General features: G+C 54.4%; 1 protein-coding gene across 8 annotated transcripts in view; it reads left to right on the top strand.

Annotated features, from left to right (window-relative positions):
- The first annotated feature begins 1575 nt into the window (after window positions 1-1575).
- LOC144950846 (high affinity cAMP-specific and IBMX-insensitive 3',5'-cyclic phosphodiesterase 8B-like) overlaps window positions 1576-13876 on the top strand; it is a 79000-nt gene continuing 66699 nt past the window's right edge. For 3 of the 8 annotated variants that reach the window (XM_078880971.1, XM_078880976.1, XM_078880970.1), the window contains exon 1: window positions 10906-11736. Coding sequence is in view for 1 of the 8 variants with exons in the window: in XM_078880977.1 (XP_078737103.1) it covers window positions 1772-1813 (42 nt within the window). In the remaining 7 variants the exon portion in view is untranslated. The other 5 variants (XM_078880973.1, XM_078880977.1, XM_078880975.1 and 2 more) reach the window with 5 other exon arrangements.

Genomic DNA, 13876 nt, shown 5'->3' with positions numbered 1-13876 from the left:
ACAGGAGGATGCGTACAGACAAAGGCGAGATTCACAGACACACTGACACACGCACAGACACACAAGGACACACACACTGACACACACACACTGACACACACAGAATCACACAGACACACAAGGACACACACACACTGACACACACACAATCACACATACACACAAGGACACACACACACTGACACACACACACTGACACACACACACACTGACACACACAGAATCACACAGACACACAAGGACACACACACACTGACACACACAGAATCACACATACACACAAGGACACACACACACTGACACACACACAATCACACAGACACACAAGGACACACACACACTGACACACACACACTGACACACACACAATCACAAGGACACACACACACTGACACACACACAATCACACATACACACAAGGACACACACACACTGACACACACGCACAATCACATAGAGACACAAGGACACACACACACTGACACACACGCACAATCACACAGACACACAAGGACACACACACACTGACACACACACACAATCACGTAGAGACACAAGGACACACACGCACTGACACACACACACAATCACACAGACACACAAGGACACACACACACTGACACACACACAATCACGCAGACACAAGGACACACACACAGTGACACACACACAATCACACAGACACACAAGGACACACACACACTGACACACACACACAATCACGCAGATACACAAGGACACACACACACACACTCAAAAGACGACACGCACACTGACACACGACAGACAGTGACACACACACTGACACATAACACAGTCACACACAAGGACACACACACACTGAGTTTCGCATGCATTCGTTTCAGACGCGCACGTGGTAGGGAGCACTTGCCCCAGCAGTCTGCGAAGGCTATACGGGAGAAGAGGGTGGTGTGAGGGGGGGGGAAGCTTTGTCTTTGTATCTTCACACGCACACAGAGAGGAACACGTCTCGCAGAGAACACACAACACACACACAGAAGCAGAGAACACACACACAGACACACGTACACACACTAACACACACACGTACACACACACAGAGGAGCAGAGAACACACACACAGACACACGTACACACACGTACACTAACACACACACACACACACGTACACACACACGTACACACACACGAACACACACACGTACACACACACACGTACACACACACACGTACACACACAACAACAACAACCGCCATTCGCCACAAAGTGGCGGTGACGTCACCACACACACACACGTACACACACACGCACACACACACACGTACACACACACGTACACACACACGTGAACACACACACACGTACACACACACACGTACACACACACGAACACACACACACGTACACACACACACGAACACACACACACGCACACACACACACGAACACACACACACGTACACACACACACGCGTGCTTAGAGATTGGACAGTACAGGTGGTGTCACCCTCCCGCCTCTGCTGAGAGGGGTAGGTGGCACGGGGGTGGGTGGGGGGGGCTAGGGGCTATAAGAGAGACAAAGACGGAAAGGGACTTTGATTGACAGGAGACAGAGGACGAATCGCAGGTGGGGGTCCCCATTCCGCAGCTGCTGAAGTCACGAGACCCCCACCCCAAATAGTTCAGCTGATGAGAGGGCATCGGGAGGGCATTGAAGGGGCATTGAAGGGGCATTGAAGGGGCATTGAAGGGGCATTGAAGGGGCATTGAGAAGGCAAGGACGGCACCATGGACGGGGAATTAAGCAACGGATCCGAGGGACGACTGCAGGTATGTGCACGGGTGTGTGTGTGTAGATGTGTGTGTGTGTATATGTGTGTAGATGTGTGTGTATGTATGTAGATGTGTGTGTATGTAGATGTGTGTGTGTAGATTGTGTGTGTGTGGATGTGTGTGTATGTAGATGTGTGTGTGTGTAGATGTGTGTGTGTAGATGTGTGTGTGTGTGGATGTGTGTGTATGTATATGTGTGTGTGTAGATGTGTGTGTGTAGATGTGTGTGTGTAGATGTGTGTGTGTAGATGTGTGTGTGAGGAGATATGTGTGTGTGTACATGTGTGTGTAGATGTGTGTGTATATGTGTGTGTAGATGTGTGTTTGTAGATGTGTGTGTGTAGATGTGTGTGTGTGTAGATGTGTGTGTGTGTAGATGTGCGTGTGTAGATGTGTGTGTGTAGATGTGTGTGTGTAGATGTGTGTGTGTAGATGTGTGTGTGTAGATGTGTGTGTGTGTAGATGTGTGTGTGTAGATGTGTGTGTGTGTAGATGTGTGTGTGTAGATGTGCGTGTGTAGATGTGCGTATGTAGATGTGTGTGTGTAGATGTGTGTGTAGATGTGTGTGTGTAGATATGTGTGTGTGTACATGTGTGTGTAGATGTGTGTGTGTACATGTGTGTGTAGATGTGTGTGTAGATGTGAGTGTGTGTGTGTAGATGTGTTTAGATGTGTGTGTGTGTAGATGTGAGTGTGTGTGTGTGTAGATGTGTGTGTGTGTAGATGTGTATGTAGATGTGTGTGTAGATGTGAGTTTGTGTGAACGGGCACGACACGGGCTAGAGAAGAGATGGAGCTGATGCGGTTACGAAAGGACGTGGAGCTGAGCGGACTTGCCGATGAGCGGTACCAGCGGTGTCAAGATCGACCTCTGTGTAGGAGGCTCGTGAAGGACGCTGCTACTGGGCAGTTGGAGGCAGTCGCCCTCCAGCAAAAACGGGGGGCAGAGTGGAGCGACGCTCACAACAGCGAGCGGAGCGCCGGGCGGATAAAGTGCAGCACGTTTGCACAGTAGGGGGGTACAGCTGGTGGTGCATCTACCGGTCATCTCAGGCAGCCGACCGATGGCACCTGCTGGGTCTGTCCCGTGGCCTCCTCCTCCTCTAAGCGAGCCTTCGGACACTTCACGTGGCCTCAATGTGCACCTAGCCTGGCACAGGCGCTGTTGATGACCTCACAGTCGCTTAGTGGTGAAAGGCGTGCATTGGTATTGGAGTGTGTGTACAGATGTGTGTTGATGTGAGTGTGTGTACAGGTGTGTATCGGTGTCTTTAGAGGTTTGATAGCCTTAACAACCTGTTGAGGCTGTACGGGGGAGCTTTATCTTTGTATATATTAGGTCGACTCAGCCTCACATGAGTGCCTGGTGCTGCGTGGAGTTAACATCGCCACTGGGGAGACAAAGGCGGCCGGGCGTGGTGGCTGGCCACCCACCCCCTCGTGTGCCGTGCGGGCCTTCAAACATGCTACTCGCTAACAGCACTTGCCCCAACAGCCTGTCCAGGCTATACGGGGGATCTTTGTATTTGTCTTTGTGTGTAGGAGTGCCTGGTGTAGTGACTAAACCACGGCAAGTTGCCACAGGCCTGTCCCGTGACCGACACAGCAGCGAACCTTTACACGCTTAACGCGCCGTTCTCGAATGTGCACCTAGCCTGGCACAGGCGCCCTGGTCACTTTGCCAACCGCTCACGTGGTGGGTTTGTGCGTCTGCGTTTTGGGGTTGCGTGCAGCGTACGGAGATTTTGCTTTGGGTGGAGCTGTACGGGGCAGAGCTCCGGAAAATAACCCCTTTTCCTGAGCTGAGAAATTTTGATCAGCTCTCCGCGTTTGTGTCGCGTGGCATCTGCGGGGAGCGGTGGCGCAGTGGTGAGCGCAATACGAAGCCCCGGCGACGAACGCCTGGAACCGGTCCGGCGGCCTCCCCTAGGTCGACTCAGCCTCAACTGAGTGCAGAGAACGTGGCGCGCGGTGTGCGTGGGGGGGAGGCGTTCAAGGCGTGATGTCCACGCGCCGCCTCTTCATAGGTGTTGCGTGGTGTGGTGAACATACCGCGTGCTTCTTGTCGATGGCGGTACGGGATTGTTGAATCCGTCTGTGCGGAGCTGTGAGGGTTAACCCCATCCCCCCCTCCCTGCCTTCGTCGTTCTCCCGGCTCTCCTGGGTTTCGTATAAACGCGCTTTCACGACTGCGAGCGAGATGGACATCGTGCACGTTGGCTCTGACACACCCACGATGTCATCACCAGAGCGAGTAAGTAGCATCTATGTTTCATGATACTGGTAGGAACCAAGTGGACCAGACCACCAATAGATTATATCGTCCGTCCGTCCGTCCGTCCGTCCGTCCGTCCGTCCGTCCGTCCGTCCGTCCGTCCGTCCGTCCGTCCGTCCGTGTATCAACATCGCCCCCTACTGCAAACACTTGCCAGGACCCGACAAAAACCTTTTGACTCAGTGGGGCTTTCCTGGCTTAACAAGTGTAATAATACATTATGTTTATATTATTTGGTTATTCGTTCCTACCAGCCCACCCCGCAGGGTCCTGTTTATTATGACCTGTATCGAAGAGGGGTGATGGGCCATTAACATCAATCTGCGTGGTGCGCGCGCGCGCGTGTATAAATATTTGTTGTCAAATTGTCATAGCGATATGAGTCCGTACATGTTTACGCGTGCGTGTGCGTGCGTGTGTGCGTGCGTGTGTGCGTATGCGTGTGTGCGTGTGTGTGTGTATATGTGGGGTGGGTGGTGGGTGTCCTTCATAGGCGCTAATCGCTCACAGCACTTGCCCCTAAAGTCTCCGAAGGCTACGCGTGGGACCTTTGTCTTTGTCGTGGGTGGGTGTATGTAGAGGGGGGGGGACAAAGACAAAGATCCCCCGTGTAGCTTCAACAGACCGTTGGGGCAAGTGCTGTTAGCGAGGGGCACCTGTGGAGTGGTGGCATAGTGGTGAGCGCTGCGCGCTACGAACCCCGCCACCCGAGTTCGATTCCCGCTCAAGGCCAACACCAGTGACGATTATTTTAACCGGTCATGGGCCTCCCCTAAGTCGACTCAGCCTCAAATGAGTACCTGCTCCGGTGTGTAAACATCGCCACCGGGGAGACAAAGGCGGCCGGGGGTGGTGCTGGCCACCCACCCCCTCGTGTGCCACAGTGCCGGCCTTCATAGGTGCTACTCGCTAACAGCACTTGCCCCAACAGTCTGTTAAGGCTACACGGGGGATCTTTGCCTTTGCTTTGCCTACATACGTAGAGATGAGTGTGTCCGTGTGGCAGGTCGACTCAGTGTCAAACTGAGTTCGTGTACCCCAGAGGTCGCAACCGGGTACCCGATACCCGTACCCTACCCGATACCCGGCTACCCGTACCCGGCCGGGTACGGGTACGGGTAGCCGTTTGCGACCCTGGTGCGGCCGGGTACGGGTACGGGTAGGCCGTGAGTCACTGGTGAGTAACCGTTTGTCACTCATTTCGGGTAAGGTACGGGTACGGGTAGGGAACGGGACGGGTACGGGTAGGGAACGGGACGGGTACGGGTAGGGAACGGGACGGGTACGGGTAGGGAACGGGTACCCGTACCCGGCCGGGGTGACGGGTGATTGGTACTGAATGCTTGCACTGTGAGACAGAGAGAGATTGGGGTGGGGGGTGTGTGTAGGAACTCACGTACCAAAGGACGCAGCTTGTAGAATGTAAAGCCTCTACATCATCATCAGCAGACAGATGAGTAGATGCATCACAAAGCAACAGAGTTACACCACGTGACCCAGTTATAGCACCGATCATACGGGCACAAGCTCAACCGTACTTTTACAAATGTAAATCATCGGAGAGCACACTGCATTCGTGCTACACAGAGAGTACGGGTTGTGATGATTTTTTTGTTCTATGAGACATCTCCTTTACCAGTGGCAAAATATAGTAGTAGGTTTATACCCCTTCAACTGGTACAAAAACTGACACCTTTATACAAGGCATCATGTTTGCAATAGCCACAACACAAGCAGTCAAAATGCAAACAAAAAGAAACAACTCTGATGATGAGCTGTCTCGGGTGTGGACCAATCAACTTCAAGGACAGTGCATATCATTATCATCATCAGAGTTGTTTCTTTTTGTTTGCATTTTGACTGCTTGTGTTGTGGTTATTGCAAACATGATGCCTTGTATAAAGGTGTCAGTTTTGTACCAGTTGAAAGGGTAAAAACCTACTACTAGATTTTTTTGTTGTTTAAAAATAATCATCAGACTACAGAGTGCTGCTACTGGCTGTAGTGCTGCTACTGGCTGTAGTGCTGCTACTGGCTGTAGTGCTGCTACTGGCTGTAGTGCTGCTACGGGCTGTAGTGCTGCTACTGGCTGTAGTGCTGCTACTGGCTGTAGTGCTGCTACTGGCTGTAGTGCTGTAGTGCTGCTACGGGCTGTAGTGCTGTAGGGCTGTAGTGCTGCTACTGGCTGTAGTGCTGCTACTGGCTGTAGTGCTTCTACTGGCTGTAGTGCTGCTACTGGCTGTAGTGCTGTAGGGCTGTAGTGCTGCTACTGGCTGTAGTGCTGTAGGGCTGTAGTGCTGCTACTGGCTGTAGTGCTGCTACTGGCTGTAGTGCTGTAGTGATGCTACTGACTGTAGTGCTGCTACTGGCTGTAGTGCTGTAGTGATGCTACTGACTGTAGTGCTTCTACTGGCTGTAGTGATGCTACTGGCTGTAGTGCTGCTACGGGCTGTAGTGATGCTACTGACTGTAGTGCTGCTACTGACTGTAGTGCTGCTACGGGCTGTAGTGCTGCTACGGGCTGTAGTGCTGTAGTGCTGCTACTGGCTGTAGTGCTGCTACGGGCTGTAGTGCTGCTACGGGCTGTAGTGCTGCTACGGGCTGTAGTGCTGTAGTGCTGCTACTGGCTGTAGTGCTGTAGGGCTGTAGTTCTGCTACTGGCTGTAGTGCTGCTACTGGCTGTAGTGATGCTACTGACTGTAGTGCTGCTACGGGCTGTAGGGCTGTAGTGCTGCTACTGACTGTAGTGCTGCTATGGGCTGTAGTGCTGCTACGGGCTGTAGGGCTGTAGTGCTGCTACTGGCTGTAGTGCTGCTACTGGCTGTAGTGCTGCTACTGGCTGTAGTGCTGCTACGGGCTGTAGTGCTGCTACTGACTGTAGTGCTGCTACGGGCTGTAGTGCTGCTACGGGCTGTAGTGCTGTAGTGCTGCTACTGGCTGTAGTGCTGTAGGGCTGTAGTGCTGCTACTGGCTGTAGTGCTGCTACGGGCTGTAGTGCTGCTACTGGCTGTAGTGCTGCTACGGGCTGTAGTGCTGTAGTGCTGCTACTGGCTGTAGTGCTGTAGGGCTGTAGTGCTGCTACTGGCTGTAGTGCTGCTACGGGCTGCAAGGTTACAGACTGCGTGCTATGACGCTATGACGTAGGGCTGCCCGCGATTGACGTACGAGTCGCGTGTGCACCTTGTGGACGAGGGGGGGGGGTCACACACGGGCACCGCCCCCACGTGCGTGTGTGCGTGTGTGCGTGTGTGTGCGTGTGTGCGTGTGTGTGTGTGTGCGTGTGTGTGTGTGCGTGTGTGCGTGTGTGTCTGTGCGTGTGTGCGTGTGTGTGTGTGCGTGTGTGCGTGTGTGTGTGTGCGTGTGTGTGTGTGTCTGTGTGTGTGTGTCTGTGTGTGTGTGTCTGTGCGTGTGTGTGTGTGCGTGTGTGCGTGTGTGTGTGTGCGTGTGTGCGTGTGTGTGTGTGTGCGTGTGTGCGTGTGTGTCTGTGCGTGTCTGTGTGTGTGTGTCTGTGTGTGTGTGTCTGTGCGTGTGTGCGTGTGTGCGTGTGTGTGTGTGCGTGTGTGCGTGTGTGTGTGTGCGTGTGTGCGTGTGTGCGTGTGTGTGTGGGCGTGTGTGCGTGTGTGTGCGTGTGTGCGTGTGTGTCTGTGCGTGTCTGTGTGTGTGTGTCTGTGTGTGTGTGTCTGTGCGTGTGTGTGTGCGTGCGTGTGTGTGCGTGTGCGTGTGTGCGTGTGCGCGTGTGTGCGTGTGTGTGCGTGTGCGCGTGTGTGCGTGTGCGTGTGTGTAGGTGCTCGCTAACAGCACTTGCCCCTACAGTCTGTTAAGGCTATACGGGGGATCTTTGTATCTTTGTGTGTGTGTGCGCGCGTGGCCACGAATATATGAGCCTGTCCTGGATCTCCCCTAGGTCGACTCAGCCTAAAATGCTGGCTATCTGTCTCGATGTACACAGGCTGGTACAGCAGGTGCTGTTAGCGAGCACCTATTTAGGCACACAATCCAGGGGTATGGGGCCGTCCATAAATGACGTCACGCACCTACGGGGGGAGGGGGGGTGGTCAGAGATTTGTGACGATGTGTGACGAGGGGGGGGGGAGAGAAATGTGACGTCACATCAAAATGCGCAACTTTAAATAAATATAGACAACACGTTTTACTTAATTAAATAGACTTTTTAATAAATGTTTTCTCCTACAACATCAGAGTGCAGCGCCACATTAAATACGCGCTACAATGACAATAGTTTAAAGAGATTTGAAGCATGTTTTATTTTTTTTTGGGAGGGGGGGGGGGCAGAGCTTTGTGACGTCATATTTGAGGGGGGGGGGTGCTGACTTTTGTGGGTCAAAAATTGTCCAAAATTGCGTGACGTCATTTATGGACGCCCCCCACCCCCCCATACTCTTTGGTTCTTTCGGTAAAGTCACGTGGGTTTCAAATAGAATTCATCACGACGTTTCGGGCGCAACACACAAAGCGTCCGTCGTCAGGTGACTTTGCCGAAAGAACTCAGGAGTATGGATTGTGAGTGCCAGGACTCCTCCCGGCCGCCTTTGTCTCCCCATCATTGAGGGACCCTGCTGGGGGCAGGCATGAGGGTGGAGAGGGGGGGGGGCGTGACGGCTTCGAAACCGGTTCAGCTGTTCGCCACCGACGATGACCGTGAACAGGAATTGAACCGCTCCTGACGAGCTGGGCGGGGCTTATGCGCGAGTGGGCGGGGCATAGGCGTGAGTAGGCGGGGCTTATGCGTGAGTAGGCGGGGCATATGCGTGAGTAGGCGGAGCCTAGGCGTTGGTGAGGCCGATGCGTGAGTGAGCGGGGGGGGGTGCAGCCTGTGCACGAGTGGGCGGGGCCCTATGCACGAGTGGGCGGGGCCTCTGCGTGGATGGGCGGGGCCCTGTGCACGAGTAGGCGGAGCCTCTGCGTTGGTGAGGCCGATGCGTGAGTGAGCGGGGTGGAGCCTGTGCACGAGTGGGCGGGGCCTCTGCGTGGGTGGGCGGGGCCTTATGCACGAGTGGGCGGGACCTCTGCGTGGGTGGGCGGGGGCCTATGCACGAGTAGGCGGAGCCTGTGCGTGGGGTCTCTGCGTGAGTGGGCGGGGTCTCCTCGCGGATGGGCGGGGCCTGCAATGACGTAACCACGAGGGGGGGGGGGGAGGAGGGGAGTGCGATCAAAGGTCGCGCACGCGCCGTGATTGGAGCGCGCGCTCCGGTGACGTTGAACCGCAATGCCCCTTAGTGCCCCTTAATGCCCCGTAATGCCCTACAAAGTACGCAGTGTACCATATATACAGGTCGTCAAGCCGTCACAATAGCTCAGTTGCTTCAATGCCCCCCCCCCGGACCCAAATTGTCTTATCAATTCACCCCCCCCTAACCACCCATACCCCACTATGAGACATCTCCTTTACCAGTGGCAAAATATAGTAATAGGTTTTTACCCTTTCAACTGGTACAAAAACTGACACCTTTCTACAAGGCACCATGTTTGCAATAACCACAACACAAGCAGTCAAAATGCAAACAAAAAGAAACAACTCTGATGATGATAATGATATGCACTGTCCTTGAAGTTGATTGGTCCACACCCGAGACAGCTTTTCTTAGAGCCTAGTCTCACATTGGTGTTGGACCAGATGACGCCATCTGGTCCAACTGTAAATACTCTCCCATCTCTCTCATGCAGCACCCCACGTGTGCAAATTATTGCCCTGTGACACCACGCACACTTCACCACGCCCTATACCACAGGTGGTCTGTGTTGTCGTCTCGCTGTGGTCTGGGGTCTGTTGTTGTTGTTGTTGTTTTGCTGCCTTGCCCAGGTTTGCATTTAGCGTTGGAACATCGACCGAAATTCCCTTTGCGCTTATGCAATATCTACTTGCGCGGTCGACTTCATTTCTAATTGTTTCCGGTGACTCGCTTATCTCTTCTCCACTTTGCACCACCTATCGTTGTCTCTTGTTGTTGTTGTTGTTGTTCTGTGAACAAAGAGCTTCACAGCTCTTCGGATTCCTCCTGAGGTCCAAACAAACATTCCGATTCGCCCGAACTCCACCGCCACCACCACCACCAATGCCCTCTCCGCAGGGTCTTGCGTGTGCGGCAGAGGTCGCAACCGGGTACCCGAAACCCGGCTACCCGTACCATCACCACCACCATCACCACCATCACCAACACCACAGCACCACCATCAGCACCACCATCACCACAGCACCACCACCACCACAGCAACACCACCATCATCACCACCATCATCACCACCACCATAGCATCACCACCATCATCACCACAGCACCATCACCACCACATCACCACCACCACCACCACCACAGCACCATCACCACCACATCACCACCACCACCACCACCGCACCACCACCACCACAGCACCACCATCACCACAGCACCACCACCACCACAGCACCACTACCACCACCATCACCACAGCACTATCATCATCACCACTGCGTGTGGAGAGAGAGGAGAGGGGGGGGGTGAGAACGAGGAGGGGGGAGGATGGAGGAGGGGGGTGGAGGGGGGAGGAGCAGGGGGGGGGGTTGGAGGGGGGAGGAGCAGGGGGGGGGGGGTTGGAGGGGGGGGAGGAGCGGGAGGATGGAGGGGGGGGGTGAGGCGGGGGGGGGATGGAGGGGGGGGTGAGGTAGGGGGGGATGGAGGAGAGGGGGGGATGTGCTGCGAGTAGCGGATTCGGTGCCTGTCCCGTATCATCATCACTCGGCAGCCAACCGGGATCGCCATTTCTCCCCCCCCCCGTCCCATCACCACCCATCATCCTCCTTGGGTGCGCAGTGAGTGTTAGTCCGGTGTGTGAGGACGCGGTGTGCCATCATTTAAAACAAAAAAAAATCACCACCATCATAACGGTCGTTACCATCAACCCCCCCCACCACCACCATCATCATCATCGTCGCGATCCGCTGGTTAATATATTACGCAGCGATGTGCGCTTAACATTTCCGTTGCTGCTGCTGCTGCTGTTTGTTTGCCACTGCCTTGTGCGTTTGTGCCTTAATAGGTGCTCGCGAAACGGGGCTTGCTGTTGTTACAGCCTCTGTGATTCAATAGCAGCAGCAGCAGCATCAGCTGTTGGCGCGTTCTCTCTGTTAAGACTGCGTTTGGTTTCATCAGCGGGGGTTGTGTTGTTTTTTTAAATATTTCTCTGTGTAGCCTTGAATTCGGTGCTCGCCAGCGGAGCACGTTTGGTTATTCTGCAGTTTATATAATTCAAAAATTACCATCATCACCATCATCATCGTCGCCACCCACCGATTCGTGATCATGTGCATTCTAAGCTCGGCATTATGAACTGCAACAGGGAAAAAAGAAAAAATCGTTAAACATTTAAATAGTCAATCATTCCTCTTCGTTGGATACTTCATCGCATCCATCGCCACAGTAGCACATCTCATCATCATCATGGTGGTGGTGGTGGCGATGATGATGATGGTGGTGCCGTCCGTAGCCATCCATGCAGCAGCGCTGGTCCGTGTCGCGTAACGATGGAGATGGTAGTGCAGGTGATGATGATGATGGTGGTGGTGATGATGGTCCCGTGTTTGCGAGCATCTGTTCCGCTTCTGTCGCGGCTGCTGCCGTCGTCTTTATAAGGACATCCTCTTCACCAGGCAAGGCTGTTCGTTCGTCTCTGATAAGCGTCGTCGTCATTCTATCGTCATTGTCCAATCGTCGTCATCATCATCATTATCAGCATCACATTCCTCATCCCATCAATATATGTGTTTCATTGGAAGCATCCAAGCCGCCTCGTTTATTTTAAAACCTCTTCAAACGCGCGCCGTGATTTTATTTTGGTTGCTCAGACTCAGCTGTTTCGTGTTACCACCATCACCACCACCACCGCCATCGCCACCACCATCAGCACCACCACCACCAGCACCACCACCACCAGCACCACCACCACCATCAGCACCGCCACCATCATCAGCACCGCCACCATCATCAGCAGCACCATCAGCACCACCACCACCATCAGCACCACCACCATCAGCACCACCACCACCATTAGCACCACCACCATCATCAGCACCACCACCACCATCAGCACCACCACCATCATCAGCACCACCACCATCAGCACCACCACCACCATTAGCACCACCACCACCACCATTAGCACCACCACCATCCACACCACCATCAGCACCACCACCACCATCAGCACCACCACCACCAGCACCATCATCAGCACCATCATCAGCACCACCATCAGCACCGCCACCATTAGCACCACCACCACCATCAACATCACCACCACCACCACCACCACCACCCCCATCAGTACCACCACCATCAGCACCACCACCATTAGCACCACCACCATTAGCACCACCACCACCACCATTAGCACCACCACCATCCACACCACCATCAGCACCACCACCACCATCAGCACCACCACCACCATCAGCACCACCACCACCAGCACCATCAGCACCATCATCAGCACCACCATCAGCACCACCACCATTAGCACCACCACCACCACCAGCACCACCATCAGCACCACCACCACCAGCACCACCACCACCACCATCAGCACCACCACCACCATCAGCACCACCACCACCACCAGCACCACCACCACCACCACTATCAGCACCACCACCACCATCAGCACCACCAGCACCATCATCATCAGCACCACCATCAGCACCACCACCACCATCATTACCACCACCACCACCATCATTACCACCACCACCACCATCAGTACCACCACCACCACCATCAGCACCACCACCACCATCAGCACCACCACCACCATCAGCACCACCACCACCACCACCATTAGCACCACCACCACCATCATCAGCACCACCACCAACACCATCATCAGCACCACCACCATCAGCACCACCATCATCACCACCACCACCATCAGCACCACCATCAGCACCACCACCACCACCATCAGCACCACCACCACCATCAGCACCACCACCATCAGCACCACCACCAACACCACCATCAGCACCACCACCACCATCAGCACCACCACCACCATCAGTACCACCACCACCATCAGCACCACCACCACCACCATCAGCACCACCATCAGCACCACCACCACCATCAGCACCACCACCACCATCAGCACCACCACCACCATCATCACCACCACCATCAGCACCGCCACCACCATCAGCAGCACCATCAGCACCACCACCATCAGCACCACCACCACCATCAGCACCACCACCATCAGCACCACCACTATCAGCACCACCACCACCATCAGCACCACCACCACCATCAGCACCACCACCACCATCAGCACCACCACCACCAGCACCACCACCAGCACCACCACCATCAGCACCACCACCATCAGCACCACCACCATCAGCACCACCACCACCATCAGCACCACCACCACCAGCACCACCACCAGCACCACCACCACCACCATCAGCACCACCACCATCAGCACCATCACCACCACCACCACCATCAGCACTATCATCACCACCACCACCAGCACCATCAGCACCATCATCACCACCACCACCATCAGCACCACCATCAGCACCATCATCACCACCACCACCACCATCAGCATCATCACCACCATCAGCACCATCATCACCACCATCATCATCACCATCATCATCATCAGCACCACCACCACCATCTGCAGCCACGCGGTGTCGACGCGCAGGCGGTTTGTGTGACGTTGCGTTCCGGGTGGTTTATCCGACATTCGACCAAGGCGGCCCTAAGAACGGCTTATAAATAACGATCTAT

The sequence above is a fragment of the Lampetra fluviatilis genome, chromosome 59 (assembly GCF_964198595.1).
Source record: "Lampetra fluviatilis chromosome 59, kcLamFluv1.1, whole genome shotgun sequence".
Classification (NCBI taxonomy): domain Eukaryota; kingdom Metazoa; phylum Chordata; class Hyperoartia; order Petromyzontiformes; family Petromyzontidae; genus Lampetra; species Lampetra fluviatilis.
Note: the sequence above shows the minus strand (reverse complement) of the source record. Positions and strands in the feature narration are given on the sequence as shown.